This window comes from Porites lutea, chromosome 8 (assembly GCF_958299795.1).
Source record: "Porites lutea chromosome 8, jaPorLute2.1, whole genome shotgun sequence".
NCBI lineage: Eukaryota > Metazoa > Cnidaria > Anthozoa > Scleractinia > Poritidae > Porites > Porites lutea.
In genome coordinates this window covers 29,297,207-29,316,935 of record NC_133208.1, presented here as the reverse complement: position 1 = coordinate 29,316,935, position 19,729 = coordinate 29,297,207, and the positions used below count along the sequence as shown (strand labels likewise).

At 38.4% G+C, this 19,729-nt stretch overlaps 1 protein-coding gene across 2 annotated transcripts in view; it reads right to left on the bottom strand.

The window, feature by feature from the left end:
- The window catches only part of LOC140946251 (uncharacterized), a 41,469-nt gene that overhangs the window by 1,461 nt on the left and 20,279 nt on the right, over positions 1–19,729 (bottom strand). For both annotated transcript variants that reach the window (XM_073395343.1, XM_073395344.1), the window contains exons 13-18: positions 19,467–19,592; positions 19,206–19,325; positions 11,292–11,382; positions 9,965–10,339; positions 9,234–9,368; positions 7,477–7,713 (exon numbers count right to left, since the gene is read on the bottom strand). In XM_073395343.1, coding sequence (XP_073251444.1) covers positions 7,477–7,713; positions 9,234–9,368; positions 9,965–10,339; positions 11,292–11,382; positions 19,206–19,325; positions 19,467–19,592 — 1,084 coding nt within the window. The remainder of the gene's footprint in view (positions 1–7,476; positions 7,714–9,233; positions 9,369–9,964; positions 10,340–11,291; positions 11,383–19,205; positions 19,326–19,466; positions 19,593–19,729) is intronic.

Below are 19,729 nucleotides of genomic sequence, written 5' to 3'. Positions count from 1 at the left end.
TCCGCGTTCATGTAATGAACTTGGGCGGCCTGTGGCGTGTCCAGCTGATTGTATTGCATACAGTTTTATTAGTACCAGAACAAATTAATTCTTACAGCAATTGAAATACAACTAAAATTTTAAAGGAAACAGGTCTCTCCAACTAAAGAGCATCAGAATTTTGTGATATTTGTTGTGCTGTCGGAAAACCGGAAAACAGTATGGTGCAACAGCGGAAATAATATTTCCAAGGGGTGCCTAACCAAGTTGGAAAATTACAGAAATTCCTGGGGATGTGACGTTGTGACAAGAAACCCCTGGAAGGCAAATTCCAGGGGGTGGAGGGGTCTAAAGCAAAAGTGCCCTCTGTCGGGAGGAGGAGGTATGCATTTTTTTTTACCCTACACAATGCATATTGTCCATAGTCTTTGAACGGTCGTAATTCGACTTCATATTATATATTTTACGGATTGTTTTTTTTAGGGGGTCTTAGTTTTCGTAATAACGAAAACTAAGACCCCTAAATTTACCGTTAAATTCGACCTAAAACTCGGTGGAAAGAATCGGACAGAAGAAAATCTGACAGATTAGACCTATTTCGATTTCAATTTGACTTCATATTTCGACGGATTTGATTTTAGGGGGTCTTAGTTTTCGTAATCTCGAAAACTAAGACGGGTCTTAGGTCTTAGGTCTTAGTTTTCGAGGGTCTTAGTTTTCGTAACACCCTGTTTCATGTTGTTCACCTAATTCATGTTTTTGTTTTGCCGGTACGAAAAAGGTCTGTTGAACTTTGTAAGCGAGAGAATAAAGCCATCCTCGGAGACCCAGGGACGGTTGGTCGGGCCGGGAGAAAAACTTCATAACTTTCGTCGCGCCTTTTCTCCCGGCCCGACTGACCGCCCGTGGGTCTCCGAGGATGGAATAAAGCTTTACAGCATTAACAATACTCGCCTTGCTTTTCAAACTTTTAAAACCACAATTTATAGGAGGGGCACCCAACGGCCAAATGTTTCCAAATACGCCAGAAGTGTTTCAAATGGTTTTCTCCTGGCTTTAGAAGCCTGTTTAGTTAATTTGGAGTTACCCTAAAAACTGTTTATCTGTTCGGATGTCTTTGGAGAACTTTGGTTGACACGAAAGTTTTAGGTAGCTTTTTCGTCTCATCCGAAAGTGTTAGCTACCCTTATGGATCTGGTAGAAAGTTTGAGGACATGAAATAGCCTTGCTTTCATTAGAAAATCACAGGGGACGTTTTGTCTTTATACCGAAATTTTTAGGAGACCTCTTTTGACCATAATCGCAATACCTTGGTATTAAAATGTGAATAACACAACCTCCGAAAATCGTACTTGAGCTATTAGAAAACCTCCCAACATTTAAGACAAATGGAACGGTTATCCAGAAAATTTTAGCTTTTCTCAAGCTTTAGAAATTTCTAGGCAATGTGTGCTCCTTCGAACAGTTATTTTACAGAAACAGGTTGCTGGGTGCCCCTGTTATAGGCCGCATACTCCAGCATTAAATTCCGTATCTAAATTTCAATTATTGTTTCAGTAGATGATCAGTAGTTCAATGATCTTTTACACTCTGCCTTGAAGAAGGTGAAACAGAACTCATAAATTATGAAATACGTGCGTTGTACCGTTCGCGATAGCCGAATTAGGTCAGAAATGTCTTGAAGCAGAACCCACACTAAAATATGGACCCTTAAACAGCTCCATCGCAGCACTCAGCGTTTGATTCATAAAGATATCTCAGTGTCATGCTTCCAAACACCTTTAGCCGTAATAAAAGACGAAAAGAATCAAGATGGCGGTCTCAAAGTGCCCTTGTTTGACCTTAAGCCGAGTGAATGTCATGTTAGAGGGAAAAATCTCATTGGTTCCTCCGCATCAACTCATAGTAATTTCAACCTTATTAGCTCCTGACAACAGAAATCCGAAAACACAAAGCCACAAAGCCACGGAATACATACGCTCAAATCGCTGACATATGAGCTATAACGCGCTCAAAAACGTGTAACTAGAAAGTTTCTGGAAGTTTCCCGTTGTAGTTGTGCAAACTAACGGAATTAGAAATGACAAACTGAATATGGTGTGCTGCACTTGCAAAGTTGCTTTTTTGCTAATTCGACCAATTTTTGTTTTTTCACCATTCTCCGACGTTGCCTTCGTCGCTTAGCATTAAACGATTTTATATTTTGTTGAATAAACTGTAAATAATATCGAAAGCTTCGCTTTTAGCCAGAGCACAATTTATGAGCAAAGTATGATACCAATTGACGACATGATAAAAAATAAAACTTGTGACTGTAGCAATCACGTAACTTCGACCAGTATGGTGAAATTTCTTTCTTTCTCTCTTTCCTCTGTGTAGTAATTTTGTTCTGCTTCTTTTATTTGCAATTCTTCATTGCTGCAGCTATAATTCTTTTAATTTACTATTTATTGTAATCTTTTACTGCTGCTAATTATAAATCCTTGTAAGTACAAATATGTATAGCGCTAAAAAAACTTAGTTGTAATAAGCCTATTATAACTGAGGATTTTGTTGTGACAGCAGCCGGTATCGTCACGCAACGCAAATTGAACATTTGCCTAAATTTGAGTTGAAACCTTCAGTTCTGAATCGCGTTGTGCCACAAGTTTTATTGCATAACTTGACAAAATAGCTATTAATCTTTAACTAAAACATGTTTTTAGGTCTAGTTTAGGCGCCACTTTTGAGAATTTTCTGATGATTTTGAGGCATTTTTTCGTGCAGTTTGCTTTCTTAATTGGATTAGCGAAATTGGCCGCCGAGATTTAGGAATCTCGGCGAGATCTCGTCAGGATTTTGGCCGCCGAGATTTCTAGAGATCTCGGCAGGATTTTAGCCGCCGAGATTCGAGATCTCGGCAGGATTTTGGCCGCCGAGATTTCTAAATCTCGGCAGGATTTTGGCCGCCGAGATTCCTAGAGATCTAGGCAGGATTTTGGCCGCCGAGATTCCTAGAGATCTCGGCAGGATTTTGGCCGCCGAGATTTACGGATCTCGGCGAGATCTCGCCGAGATCCAAAAATCTCGGCGGCCAAAATCCTGCCGAGAATCTCGTGAAAATTTTGTACGGGAACTTAATCATACCTACCCGCCTCGACTATTTTTTTTTTTTTTAACTATTTGTGGGTAGGTACTGTTCAAATTTTAACTATCTGTTTCTTAATAAAGTGTGTTGCTGTTGTTGATGACACTATGGCTAAAGACTTGTTTGTAAGCTGTTGTACTGAAGCGAACAACTCAGTTGCTGATGAATGTAAGATAAATCGTCATGTTAAGAAATGGACGTCCATGAGCGAGGAAAGTGACAACTTCGCCATGTAAGAACACTGGTTTTTCATTTTAATATTTCCTTCTATTTAATGCAACACACGCCACTTTGGAGGTCTAAATTTCGGATAAGGATAAAGAAGACGCGGACAAAACAAGAAACTTTGAGAATTTCGCACACAAGTTCAAAGCTTCAGCGGGACAGCCGGGAGCTTCACAAAGACCAACTTAAGGAACATAGCAGCTATTACCGACAAGGTTTGGTGAGGGTCGTGAAGGGGGGTACCAAATCCCAGTTCCCAGGCTAATTTTTGCCAAAATCCCAGTTACCAAATCTAAAATCCAATTACTAATGATTATTTGCAAAATCATGCGCATGATAAATTAAAAGAACTGATTGACGCTATTTGGATACACGTAACTATGCAACCGTGTAAGCCTGGTAGCTAGACCGCGGGGGCGAAGGCGAAAAATACTGATTTCACGGTCTCTACTAAGGAGTGCAAGGTCTATTGCTACGAAATTTTATTTTTCTATTTCAAAATATTGGAGCAAAGACCGCTGAAGAAAAGAAATCCCATTCCCATTTTATTATTGTTCATACCATTCCCAGTGGCTAAATCCCAGTCCCAGTGAGTAAATCCCATTTTCCCAGTCCACAATAAGGCTAATCCCAGTTCTCATTTTACCCCTTCACGACCCTCTTTGGTGACTAAGTAGAGCTTACAATTGTTTTCAATGTAGCCGAGAGGTTTTGCTTTTGTTTGTATCTGTATCTTGCTAAGCTTTCATCATTAAACATGTGCATGATCTTGTTATCATTTGTTATGCTTCTCCTCAATTCAGTGTGCTCGCCCATTCAGGATTCAGCAAGCACGTTATATTGATGTCAGCATTAGCGAGGTTCAATAAACCTTTGAATGTTCACAGCTCGCGTTACCGCCAAATGGGAACTTAAAAAAGCCTATAATCGATTTATTTCGAATGATACACATGACTTACTTGACCCGTATTTTCCTAAAAGTGTTTTGAACACGACGAACGAACACTGTAAATGTGAGGGGCAAAAACAGTATAATATTGTACAGTATGACAGAGCTGAATAACGTACAACGCATGTCCGTGACATCACTTGTTTACCAAGAATATCCCGTGCGCAAAACACTCGTGCGAAGTGAGATTCATGCATCTGAGACCATCTTCGATCATCTGTTAAACTCATATTTGTGAATGCCAACGAAGGAGAAATTCTACAAATACGTTAGAAATACAACTCGTGGAAAGAAATGTTACGTAAACCAGGGATCAAGAAAAATGTTTTTGACCGTGCCGGCGAGGTTTTTCACTCTTTTGATCGTCAGTAAGTTTGTAGAAAGAGCAATTTGCTGGAGTTTGGGCGACTTTTCTTCGATGGTAAGTAAGCGATTTACTTAAACAACCTCTTTATTGTGGTTAAGGAGGAGCAAATCTTTGTAATGTATAGCCGAGCGATCAGACTAAGCGATAACAGTTATTGACCGTTTCTTGGTGGCAAGAAAATCGAAGCCGGCTTTGAGCGCGATGATACCATCAGACAGAAGAAGTCATGAAAGTCATAAACTTAGTTACAAATCTTAGTGCGATCAAAGAAGCTTTTTCTTACATAAAGCTTTATCCGGCTTAGAGGTGCTGGTCGAGCTGTAGAATCAGTATTTATTCGGTTAAGCTTGTTAAAAATTTGATTTGCACCTATAAGCTTATATGAATAAACTTTTAAAGCTTAAAGCTGCTGAAGTTTTGAGAAACAATCACAAGTTGGCTCGGCTCTATGTGAGTTTTCGTATTAACTATAAGTTTTCAATTTATGACAGGTTTGAATGAAGCAGAAGCCGAGATCAAGGAATGAAGATGTAGACTTCAAAGAGAAAAATAAACGAAAGTTTATAAAGAGTGAGATTGTGCTTCTCCGTGTAATGAAGCTTTTTAGAGAATTTCAAGTCACTGATATTTTTTACCAGCAGGCATCGACTGTATTACTTACCCATTTACTCTTTTCAACATTAATTTCGCCTGTTGACATATACAAAAATTTATAATAGCTCTTGCGAGCTGAGCTAAGGATGAGTAATAAAGGAAAACAAGTTTGGAAGAAAGAAGAGATTTCGAAACCTAAGTGATTGTTTTGTGTTCTTACAGTTCTTATAGTGAAACCTAGCGAGACGTAACGAGAAAAAAACTAAAAGACTACCATTCAAGGAAAAATAAAGATAAATATAAAAATGTACCGTTAATGCTGACACTGATATGAGATTTTCGGACGATTTCTTAGAACTGATAACATGTTGATAGTCTGTCTTTCATTTCTGTTTACGCTTGAACAGTGAACATGTACACATTCGAATGAAAGAACTGTTCTCGGCTTCGTCCGTGCATCTTCTTTTGTTCATAGCAAAAAACGGACGAAAAATTACGGAGAAGGAAACGAGAATTGAATAAAATATGAAATAATCTAGCATTGGTTTAGATGGGAACCTTAATTATTCGGAAACCACCTTAAAAATCGGCAAAATGTTAAGATGTTTTGAAATCCTTTTGCAAACGATACTATTTATAGCAGGGACGCTTCGTTCGTGCGTCTTCTTTTGTTCATAGAAAAAAATAGAAGAAGAATTATAAAGGTAGAAACGAGAAGTAAACAAAGTATGAAATAATCTACCTTAAGTTTAAATGGGAGCCCTGAATATTAGGAAACCACCTTAAAAATCGGCAAAATGTTAAGATGTTTTGAAAATCCTTTTGCAAACGATACTATTTATGGCAGGGACGCTTCATTCGTGCGTCTTCATTTGTTCATAGAAAAAAGTAGAAGAAAAATTACAACGGGAGAAACGAGAATTAAAGAAAGTATAAAATAATCCACCTTAAGTTTAAATAGGAGCTCTGAATATTCGGAAACCACCTTAAAAATCGGGAAAGTGTGAGGATGTTTTGAAAATCCTTTTGTAAACGATACTATTGTTGCAGGGACGCTTCGTTCGTGCGTCTTCTTTTGTTCATAGAAAAAAGTAGAACAAAGGTAGAAACGAGAATTGAATAAAGTATGAAATAACCTACCTTTACTTTAAATGGGAACCTTAAATATTTAGAATCCACCTTAAAAATCGCCAAAATGTAGGGATGTTTTGAAAATCCTTTTGCAAACGATACTAGTTTCGATCCCAGACCTCTCACGTCTCTGCACATGCGCAGACGTTGTTCAGCTCTGTCGTACAGTATATAACATGTGGTATAATATATGGTATATTACAGTATAATATATAATATCGTGCATTGAGATGAATCGCTTGAAAAGAGAGTTCGTGCACATGTGATCAGAAGGGCACATAGTGCGTTTACACTGCGTTTCGTTCAGTCTTTTTAATATCCAGGGACTGTGAATAATGTTTCGATATTGTTTGGCTGGCACAAAGATTCGGAGGAATTATAAAGCGGCATAATTTTCTGCCATGAAGAAAAGTTAGTCACGGGTGAGACAAACGGCGAACTCGGGCGAATTTTCAACTCATATTAGTATCACGGTAAAATACGTGATATCGATCGTTCCATCTTTTCACATTGTTTAAAGTGCGTGCCGATGAAATCAAACTTTTTTGGGTCAAAATGCAAAACATTTTATTCCTTTAAGTTGAAGAAAAATACCAAAACAAAAATCTTAAAACTGAATATTTTTATCGTGTGGAAAAATATAATGCGTTTTCACGTAGACTGTAGACCGCGCAGTCGGCAGCCCAATGAATCCCTACTATGGGGGTCTTGTCTGTATTTTAAGCTGATTTCCAAAATGAACTGTAGGCTCTTAGCCGATGAAAAGACATATAGTAAGTACAGTGCACGAAAATAATACATATTTTTTAAAAGTTTTTCAACACAATTTTTATAACGATGTTTTGTAAGGTAGCAGATGCAGCGTGCCTGGAGGCTACAACAAGTTCCATGTTACCTCATTTTCCAAAGATTCAATAGTCGATGACAACATGAAATTTAAACCTGTTTTGCTGGCTAAAAGCACGCCTTCTTTGCAGGATCAACAGACTCAGTCACTCCATATGGTCCACCATATTGCTCACCAGTACATTTACATGTAACTGCCCTTGAGCTGGTAACGGAAAAAGTGTTATCGTAATATCTCTATTTATAATGCTCACTTACCCCATGATAGACTGGTGTATCCTCCAAAAATATATCTCCCAACCCTTATTATTGTCACTGTCGGGCCCTTGCCGTCACATCGGGAGTGAAATGTATATGAATCAAAGCCGTTGCTGGTTGCACGCCAACAGCGCTTCCAGAGAGATTTGACGCTTTTTGTGACAGGTGCAAGCCAGTTCCTCAACGAGGTCAAGTGATCAGTTTTGTCGTATCTCAAAATGACGGACTTTTCCAAACCTAAGGAAAAAAATAAGACCATTTTTCATTATATGAGGTACAGAGTATTTGTAATTTCACAGAAACTGAATTTATTTCCAGTTCAATGAGCTATTTGCAAAGAGATAACCATATTGCAAAATGTAAAACGTTAACTTGCATGTTTATTAGATTTTCTAAAAAGGAATATAAAGCGTTACGTTTTAGACTGATCAAAACTCCAGTATACTGACGCATGTCTTAAGTTGAAAATTTCGGTAGCTCAACATACACAATGACAATAGCTTTCATTTGGCTTTAAAATTGGGTAGTTGACATTTTAAGTTTCGCCTGACAGAACCACGCGATTGATGCTTTTGCCACAGGTTTAAGCCATTTTTTTTAACAAGATCAAGTGGTTTATGTTGCTTACCACAATAGCAGAGTCTTGTAAACCTGAGAGGAAGGTCGATTGCAGCAATAACTATGGTGTCAGAATAACCCAACACATTTTGTGCAAGACAAATACGGTGCTGCACGAAAACTTTGATTGTTTAAAGGGGCTGTGTCACGGCGGTCCAGTTCATTTTGTTTAATTTTGCCAGTTACTCGCCCTCAATCGCTATGGAACTTAAAAGTAAACAAAGAAATTACATGTAAATGACAAAATCAGAGATCCGTGACAAACAAATATGTCTCCTGAGGATTATTTTTGAAGTTGCAAGCAGCAGGGATCAACTTTGAAAAACTGTTAGGCTGCACAGTTTTCAAAAACCCTAATTTCAATCCGTTTCAATCTTGCTTCAGTTTTGCCCATCCGTGGCATCTGTTGTTTCTGTTATGTTATTTTAACCTTCCTTTAAAGTTTTAAGCGGTTATTTTCATGTTTCTCTTAATTTAACGGGCATTTTGTAATTTCTTATTTGGCTGAATTTTGTGACACAGCTCCTTTAAAGGGGCGTAAAAGAGCGTAATAACGCTTCGCCCATCCTCGGACTCCCGGTAGTGACTTCAAAGAGAGTTTCTATGGGGTTAACGACTAGCCTTAAAACAGCCCAAACTTTTGGTCTTCTGATGTAAAAGAGGAAATTTTAGCCGTTAGTTTAAAAATAGTTCACAGTAAGAAATTTATTGAGTCAAAATAATTGTGTATCCCAGTTACAGCCGGTTGGTGCAACGCGGATAGCCTTGATACCATGAATCCCCTCGAGACGCACACCTCTTTAGACGCAATCCCTTGATTTGTATATAACATATTATATACAAATATTTTTATATAAAAAATACACAAAAATAAAATATTTGTATATAAAAATTTGTATATGTTAACGACAAACACAGATTTATAACAGATCGGCAACAACTCAAAATCTGTCAAATTGATGTACCTAAGCGATCTAGCAAGACTTGAAAACAGAAGAATACGTGCCTGAAAACCCTGCCTTATCGAAGACATATAATTTGGACAGGTTAGAAACATTTTTCAGAAACGTTTCATTCCTATTAGTTTTCATGTCAAAATGTAATTAGTCTCTTATGTTATTAAAATGTCTCTCATGTACCTCGTCCGCCTAATATACAGTTTAATCCATTTCCTATGTAGCCAAGGTTACAGGTGCACTTAAACGAACCCCAGAGATTTGTACAATTACTAGCCTTTGGATGACAGAACGTGTTGCCACTGCACTCATTCTGGTCTGTTAAAACACAAACAAGAAAACAAAAAATATAAACAAGAAAAAATAAGGTGTAAAGCTATTCTTATTACCAGGGTAACCATGGCAAACGCTTCAAGGGAGCTAAAATCATGCAGGAAAACAGGGAAAGAATGGTAGCGGTGGGTGTGTTATCTGATTTCGAGACAGGAAGACGAAGTTCAAAAAAACAGCACAGCCTAGTTCTTAATAGACGGACTTTTATGTTTCTAGGGTCTACAACCGAGTCAAAGATACAGAATTGGTACCTGTTCCTAGCCTGTTCGCAGATGTTTTTCTACTCTGATTTGGTGAAAGCGAGAGCGAGCGTAAAGCGCGGAACAGGCTAGCCTACTCCAGGCGTTTAGTTAGTGGAGAGCAGAGCGAAGTGAAAAAATCGACGAAAAACGACTTACAGGTTACAAACAGGCAAACGACCGACTTGTTGGCGGGTGATGGTTAAGTTCTTCAGCATGCACGAGGTCGTTGAAACAGCAATCACTCTCACCGCCAACAGTCTTAAACGGGACTCAACTCACCCGGATTATATAACCTACTTATAGAAAGACTTCTTGGTTGTTTATATAATTTTCATTGACCTTTTTTGCAAGTATACTGATGACAGTCACTGCACTTCACGTCATTCCACTTGTAGTTGTGTCCAATGCCAAGTGTATGCGCACAGTCTTCATCTCCAACATTATTTGGTTGGTTTTTGGCCCAAACTGTAAAGTTTCCTGGCCGGCCTCCTGCCCAGGTGAACGTTCCTTCCCTGGAAATATCATTTAATCCCAGCCAGGACTTTGCTCCATTGTAAAGACGTTGTATAAATACGTTTTCCTCATTACTATTGACGCTGACGAGACTTGCGTTTTCCTGCCGGCAATTAGCCAGAGCTTCGGTCCAATTTGAGCACTTCTTGCTGACTGCATAGCAAAAGCTATTAAAGTAGCTCCAGCCAGGATCACAGATATCTATATGTGATAAAAATATCAAAAACCCTAAAATCACTTTCGCGTTCGTGGATCCTTATGTCCTGGGCTTCGTCAGGTACAAACGAGCATTTTGTTAGACCCCGTACACATTGCATACGTAATTCCAGACGTAGTTAATCGATAAAAATCGATATCGAAAATCAATCGATATCTTCGATGTTAATCGATTTAACCCGCCTATGAATATCGCTTGATATCGGAAATCGATAGAAATCGAAGTCACCGAAAAAATAATTTATCTTCTATTATCGATTAACATAATTGATAACAATCGATAGAAATCGATAGTAATCGATAACAATCGATTAAAATATAATCATCGATTTCTATCGGATAATCTTCGATATTAATCGAAGACAAAACTGTTTTTCTTTATCGATTTCTATCAATCGATATCGGAAATCGATATTTATCTTTGATTGATATCAATAATATTACTATCGATTAACTACGTCTGGGTGATTGTTTGTGAACACCTTCATTCCGATCCTATGTATCACCCCGAAAGCAATAATGGCTCTTGATCACCCTTAAAAAATACGGAAGTTCAAAATTTATTCATAGAAATCTGAAGATTCATGTCCGAGTTTGTCTTTTGGGGTTCCGATATGGAACGATTTGCCCTTTGTGAGAGTGGTTCCCAAATAAAAACCCTCCCCCAGTCTCCAGGGGGCTCATATACGGGGTGGGGTCTTACAAAAGGCCTCTTTGGGACACAAATTTGCGGGCTTATTCGAAGGGCTTATAAGTGACGGGGCCTTTTTATGATCGGAATTTTACGTCAGCTGGTATAAAATCCGCTTTCAATGTATTTGTTAACGCGAAAACGGGAGAAACGTGCACATGTGCACAGAGCCTACGAAAATACGACTTTTTATATGTTTAATCGAAATAACTATCAGTTTAGAACAAATTTTCAGTATTTGCTTACCTGTAAGCACTGCATAACTCACTGACAAGGGATCATATCTGGTTCCAAACAACTCTTTGACGCAGACTCTGAATCCAGAGGCATTCATGTTCTAAAAACAGAACAGAACAAAACACAGATACACAAACGTCAAGCGGCATTGTTCGAACTAAAACTACTGGCATTTGGCGGTGGATAAGTTCAGAAAATGACAAGTGCTGTATCTTTTCTTATTTATCACGTATATTTTGTATCACTGTATCATTATCATTATCATTAATATTATTATAATAATTTACTGTCAAAGTAACCAATCCGCTCGTGAGGCGAATTGTTTAGCAAGAGCACCAGCCTCCAGATACCTCAGAAATTCGAACACTGCAACTGAGCACACGAAAACAAAAAGACGACTGTCTAAGTGAGAGACTGGAGCAGGTGAACAACTCCCTGCCGACAAAAGCTAAGCGAGCTGTTGAGTTAGCTCCAGAGAAGGGATCATCAAATTGGCTGACCGTGATTCCCCTCAAACAACTGGATTACAATCTGAATAAGAAGGAATTTAGCGATGCAATCAAGTTACGGTTCAACTGGGAAAAAACGGACACGCCCATCCTAAGCAGATCTACAAGAAGTATGAGGACGAGAAGAAGAGGCAGTATGCGGAAAGAGTAATGGAGATCGAACAGGGAACGTTCACTCCCCTAGTTTTCACGATCACAGGTGGAATGGCGGATGAGTGTGTTAAGTACCAAAGCAGACTTGCGGAGCTGATCGCAAATAAGAAGGGAGAAAGTTACTGAAGCGCAATTTCCTGGATAAGAGCTAAAGTATCTTTCGCCATCGCACGCTCTGCGATACTATGCTTGAGAGGCTCAGGATCCAGAAAACGACAGCTAGACTTTGCTGACTCAGATCTACAGATCGAAAATATTAGAGCCTGCCCGAATTAATCTCTTTCAGGAACTTTTTAAAGAATTAGGAATTTAGGAATACGAGATTTTATTCTTTTTAACTTGTTTCTTTTTTAAATGAAAGACGGATAATTCTCTTTGTAATAACTTAATTCAAAACTCTGGACTAACTGCAAGAGTTATTGATCGCATCTAAGCCGCAAGGCGATGTATTTGGGAAATCGTTATCGGCACAGTGATTGTATTTTCATGATTTATATAATTCTTAGTGTTGGATGGTGCTAAATTCTTACTTCAAATATTTTTTTGTAAATTATGTACATATTTAAATAAAGTTAAATAAAATTATTATTAATTAAAAACAGAAACTCATAAGGGGTTGAAACTTGTAACTCTCTTATGTTTGCTTTGTCCGATGCTCGTGATTATTCATTTTCAAAAGTACCATATTTGGAACGAGAAGAAGAGATGACTGACCAATCAAACTTTGTAAACAACGTGACGTAATTTCACTTTAGGTTCCCGCGCCCGCTTAAATAATGGCCGACAAACGGGGGAAAATACTCCCGAAACCCGAGAAAGCTTTCAAAGGTTGAAACCAGGAATCTTACCAAACACTGAGCAGGATATTATTGCCTTACCACCCGGGCCAAACATAACATTATGAAACCCATTTACGTCCTCACAATTTCTTGAACTTGCAGAACTTGTCACTTCAAAAAACGATGCCTCGTTGACCCTCTGCACAGTAAACTGTACTGCAAATAGGCTTTTATAATTTTTATATCAAAAGTCTAGAATAAACAGTAAAAAATATTTGCGAATAAAATTCATTAGCTGCGTATCCAAAAGTGTCCAAAAACTGAACCTGACATCTTCGCAAAAAGTGATGCGCGTAATGAATGTGAGAAGCATTTAAGCTTAAATTCAGCTTGGGTGTTGTAGTCACGATCATGTTTTGAGCTAATTTTCTGAATGAACAAACTCAAAAAAAAAAAGACAGAGAAGCCGTTTCTTGAAAATTTTTATTCAAAATCCAATTAAAGCAATTCGGAAAACACTTTCTGGATCGTGGATCCGTTCACGCAAGTGAAATCGGCTGAGCACATGGCAAAATTCAACACAAAATCCATCTCAAATCGGGGCACATTTTGTAATTTTTCTTTAGCGCCGAAGAGAAAAATTTGTAAGACGTCTATGAAACAATTAAAAAGACATAAATTCCCTTTTCAAACACAGACCTTGGGCTCCGTCGTGAACAAAACAAGGTTGAATTCCTCGAAAGACGATTTCTTGATGAAAAGCTTCCCTTCCTCCACAAAAAGGAAGCTGAGCATTCTTTTGAACTTTCTCTTTCCATTTTTTGTCTTTTAACGGTGTATTTCTAACCTTGAAATGCTGAACTCTTGTCTTAAAACATCTGCATGGTGATCGCGCGGCAGCCATTTTGTTGAAAATGGATATCTGACACTAAGGTTTCCAAATATGGTAAAAGTGAATATTCACGAGCATTGAACGCGAGTTACACGTTTCAACCCCTTATGAGTTTCTGTTAAAAATTATTATTGTCATTATGATTATTAATATTATGATTATTAATATTATTATTAATAGCGGAGCTCTCTCGCGCGCGCGCAGCGGAGCACCATGGGCAAGAAAATTTCGTAAACTATCCATCCGAGAAAATTTGCTTATGACGTAGCGTACGCCCGCCCGCCCGCCCACCAGTACACGCACGTCATGTAAGCCGATGTCAAATGTCACAATAGATCTTGCACAACTTGACTAGCCTCTTAGTTATGTAAGCCATCCGTATGAGTACGATTAGATTAACAGCTATCAAAATCAGACATCCGCTGACAATTATCACATGACCATGTCGCGGGCTCAGATGAAAGACCAGTCGTTTTGCCCATGTCACACTTACCAATTCAACATAAAAACGAAACTACGCCGGGCAAGGCTGTCAGTTGGCTGACAGTCGTTTAAAGTTATATTGGCAAGCCAAATTAAGGTCAATTGACAGCTGTCAAAATGGGACATGCGCAGACCACTAATCAGAAAACTAATAACGTGGGCTCAGGTTCGCTCAGGTACACGATCTAGCATTTTCCAATACATGCCGGACGGATATGTCTTACTCACACTCGTAGTCTGTTAATTCGAATATTTGCCATTCTAATGAAGGTTAATTGACAGCTGTCAAACTAGAGTATACGCTGACCATCATTACCTGAGTGTATCGCGGGCTCATTTTTCTATCCATCAAGGTCACGTAGTGTTTAAAGTTTTGCGCTGATATTTTATTTGATCACGGGCTCAATTGGAAGCCCCATAGCTTAGAAAATCTATCCATCCTAGAAAATTCGGCAATCACGTGACCGTACACCGACCAGCCGACCTTCCGTTCGTCTGTACCACAGGTATACCAATGTTTCATCTCACACTTTCTAGATAGTTTGGGAGCCTGCAACCTGATATTGTACATCCATGTTTTGATTAATTGACAGCTGTCAAAATAGTGTTTCTGCTGACCAGTATCGCCTGACCGTATCGCGGGCTCAGGTATCGACCCACTGAGTTCGAGTCTTTTTTTGAAGGTATCGGCTGACAAGTTGCTACTTTTCAAATGATCGAAGGCTCAAGTTCAATTTTTTTTTAAATGCATAAGAAATAAGTCTTGCTCAAGAGCCGCACTTGTAAAATGTTGATTTGAACTGACCTCGGACGCGAAAATTCAACAGGCTTTTACATTTACATGCAGGGAAGGCAATCGCTTTTGACTTTTGTCACTGTCACGCGTTGATCACGCTCTACGTCCAATTTTTATGTTCTGATTGGTCAAAATTTGACAGGTGAGTTCATGCGGAAAATTTATGCAGCGTCTGGTAACTTGCTTATTGATAGCTGGAGCCGATAGAGTTTTGTGTCATCTTGTGATGTCTTAAACTGTCTTTTTCTACTTGGTGTACAAAATGAAATACAGCTGCTCTCAAGATTGTTCTGTAATTCATGGCTGGTTTGTTTATTGCGCTTTTTGTTAACAAATGCACCACTTGTCAAAGTCATTGGAAATCCGATTTCGGATGGTATCGTTTTCAAAATAGCTTACTCACTTGCCCTTGCTTGAGGCATAAGAGGATTGAAAAGTCTCAAGCGATTCTGGAACACTTGATGACTTTCAGAGGCAGTATCTCGACTGGTAAGCCTGAGCAATTATTGTCTTCGATGTGTTTTTTTTTTTTCGGTTTCCTGAAGTCGAGCGTATGGTTTACGCGGCTTAAGTTTATACACGAGCAATGATCTAACCTACAACAGTATCAGATTTAAAGAGCCTTTAGACATTTTTTGACCGCAAATTCAAAGAAAAGGTTCCGAAGATTATTTAGTTATGATTTTGGCTGTAAACAGAAAGCTCTGAGCGATTTTCTGGTTATTACTTGGTGTTACGGTGCACGAATTTATGCTAATTAGTATATGCCAATGTCTGTGTCATATAATGTTAATGTTAATGTTTCCTGCAATACAATAGTAATAACCTACAATAGTATCAGATTTAAAGAGCCTTTAGACATTTTTTGACCGCAAATTCAAAGAAGAGGTTCCGAAGAAATTATTTAGTTACGATTTTGGCTGTAAACAGAAAGCTCTGAGCGATTTTCTTGCCTCGAGTTCATCTTGAAAAAGAGCAAACACCGGGAAGCCAGCTTAAAACATAAACAAGTTTATGCTTACCTGACTCATGATTTTCAGAGACACTTTACTCTCAATACTTCTCTTCGTGAATGAAAATTATTGTCTCTGTACATGTTTCACCGAATTATATTTATTTTATTGATTGTTAGTAGTCCCTCTCGCAATTTTTATCGCTGCACCGGTTGTTTCCAGTCGAACATAAACATCGCATGCAGAAATACTCAAAACGCCGCGCGTAAATATCACTCGCTTTTAAAGAGTACAGATAACAAAACCATACACAGTTTCGTAAATAAAGGGAAATAAAACCTAAACATAACAATTTCTCTATCATGTTAAAGCGTTAATGGTAACTCTATCAATCGCACTGCAAATTTGGTGCCTGTCAAAAGTGAGAACCCGTCCGGCTGGCCGAAGAGTGATGTTGGGAATTTTTTATCGTTTTCATTAAAAGCCTATAGTTATTACCCTGCTAATCATAACTATAACAAAATTGTCACATCTGATTGGCTATCAACTGCCCTGACTTCAGCCTTAATTGGACAGTTTAATAGGACAGTACGCGTCATACCTAAGTAATTGGACAGTACGCGCCATCAAGCGCGCGCTTAAATGGCTTTTTTTTTTCACTGGTAGCAAAACAAAATTTCGAATTTCTTGTGTTTTGATTTTAAAAATAGCCTATTATGTGACAAATTTTGTTAAAGTTATGATTAATTGGTAACAGAACTTCGTGTCGTCCAATTCGGTCTGTAATCATACTCGTGATTACACAAATCGGACTCCCGCTACGCGGTCGTCCGATTTTGTTAAGGTAATCACTCCTATGATTACAGACCGAATTTACCATTACATATCACATAGGACCAGATTTTTCTAACTGAAAAGTCCCGGCATTATAGAATTCTCTTCATGAAAACGTTTTATAATTCAATGCTATAATTTGTTGTGCAGAGGAAGAGCATGCTTTGATCGTCGTGGATATTGAATGAGTGGAAATTCTCTTGCAAAATTGTGAAAAACTGCAGAATTATAGGTTTAAATAGGGCAAAAAAGAATAAATTCTGTCCGAGGACTGTATGATAAAAAAGGGCCTCATGGTACCGTTTACCTGAGACGTGATGAGAAAAAGTATGTCAGTGTGTCGCCACCAGATTCGTCGCCAAGATTTACCAGTAACCTAAACTTGTCGAACACAAAAAATCCGGCCTGATTTTTTTATTTTGGCCTCTCTTTTAGACAGAGGAATGCAACGTGAAAATTGGCTGCCACCAAGGACTATCGTGGCGCGTGTGTTTCTTAAAATTATATTTCGGGGTTGTCCAATTATCACGTAATTATCCATAGTCTCTCTAACGGAGCAATGTTCGAGAGACTGGTGAATGCCTTATTATGATGCAACAGCTAATGCAAATACAATACTCGAATGTGATCGAACATGATTGCTATTTTTGGGTGTACAAATAAGACTATTTAATAAATCGATGTAAAATTTGTTTCACTCTTGGACTGTCAAATTATTTTTCTCTAAAATCACTTAGCCTTTGCCTCAAAAGTCAAATGAATGTGCCCTGATCTGTGGATTACAAGTCTGATTGTTTGATTTAAATTATGAATTTATAAACGGGAGCTTTGCTTTTAGCCCTGGCTAAATCTATATATTATCCATCACAAGATGCAATCAGGGTGGTCAAAGAGACCATTAGTGTCATCAGCGAGTAGAAGGGACTCAACGTTACTAAAACAATTAAGGAGATCGTTGATATAAAAGATTAAAAAGAGGGCTCAGGTATGGAAACCTGGGGAAATCCACATACTGTTGTCCTCCGTTCAGCTCTGCTCTCAGTATTTTTATAGTCTATTGCACATGTACCAACTGCAAATAAGTTTTCAAAAGATCAAGAAAAACTCCAGCCTAAAATTTGTTTTCGCCAGTCTAAGGGGCAATCCATTTGGCAAGATTAATTTTTGCGTTTGACGTGGAATGACCCTCAGGGATGCCAAATTGTCTATCAAATAATACGCTGCTGTCCACTACAAACTTCAAAATCGAATGTGAACAGCTCGTTCAAAATTAATTGGGAAATACTGAAAGGACCTAGAAAGGTTTTCTTAGAGAAGGATCAGTCAAAAGGAAAACTGTTTTGATCCACTTTGCACTACTATTAATGATGATGATGATGATGATGATGATGATGATGATGATGATGATGATGATGATGATGATGATGATGATGATGATGATGATGATGATAATAATAACAACAATAAATTCAATTACTTCTATCGCGCTATTTACATATAAATGAGGAAAATCTATTTACTAGCTGATAATCAATATGGAATATAAAATGCACTGGAATAAAAATAAATTAAACCAAATAATCTTAATGAGTAAACTTAATACAACAAGAAAGCTCTAAAAAGCGTTTAAGTCTCGCTTGCTTGGAGATAGGATAAGAAATAAGGAGGCAATTAATTCTTAAGGAGTCTGTGTCCGAGCGTGGAAGCCATAGGGACCATGTGAGGAAGGAGAAACAAAAAAGCTAGCAAGCTAGCTAGGTTACACCGAAACCATTGACTGCCTTTGGTATATACAATAATATAATGTTCGCACTACAAACCTGTTGTCCCGACACGAGCAGCCTGTGAACAGGCTCTCTGTTTGGGGAAAGGGTGAAAAAATCGCGAGTAGAGGGTAGGGAAAGGGTCTTTCCCTTCCCTCTCCTCCCTCTCATTGAATACCTTAACATGTGTTAAGTAATAACTAAACGTTACGGAGTGAGGGCGACAACGATCGAAGGTCAAAACGGTTTTGCTCCAGCGCTGTGTTTTGCCTAAAGTCAAAACACGCGTGATCAGATTACGAGTCATAGAAGGTTCAAACATTCGGGATCAAATTGAGTTATGTGAATTCCAAACATTCTTAGTGGAAGTCCAAACGAATGCTGGCTACATACATGCGACGCATGCGTAGTAACAAACTGGAGATTAGGATAGCGGCTCCTTTTGTCGCCCGCAATAACTTATTATCAAACCACATGCACAGAGTTTTAACGCGCAAAGCCGCACATGCGCCGATGTCATATTCACCAAAAGCACGTACTACTTTGTGCGATATAAATTTTACCTAGTTCAGTTTTTGTCTTGTCCCTGTCTACATAAATTTCGTTTTAATTAATCATTCCTTTAACATCCAATTTCTTTGATTGTCAAGGCATCTTTTCACAGCGCTAATGGGAATTTTCTTTAATGACCTGCGGAAAGCTTCGCTACACTTACAACTGACCTGAAATACAGTGTAGTGTCACACTAGAGCGATTTTTACCTCAATCCACGTGGAAATACCGTTGTTAACTGGGGATGAGTTCCCGGATACTTTTGTGCTGTGATTGGCAGCGATGAGCACTGTTGGAGTCGAGCCGTAACTTCTTGTGAATAACACGAACTGAAAAACAAGAAATACCCGAAAACATTTAGCTAAAACGTTTCACCATTCCTTCGCTAAAGTTACACAAAACTGGGAGTAACGTTTGACGACCAATCGTGTAATAAAAGTGATACATATTAATTTTTTGTCTCTTCTTACCTTGCAGTATGCATTATTATTTTCATCCATCAGTGGTGGGTTAGTGTTGTTGGTGCCTATAAAACCTATGCTGCCGTGCTCAAAAGACAGTGGCTTTTTCAGCGATTTAGAAAACGCAAACCAGTTCTGCAAACAAGAATTCATTGAAATTAGTAGTTGTTAACTACACTGACTCCTTAAATATATCATCATCGTCATTCAGACCTGTTATAATAATTGCTTTCAATACAGCAATTTTTCTGTAGACTCCGGGTGTACGTCGT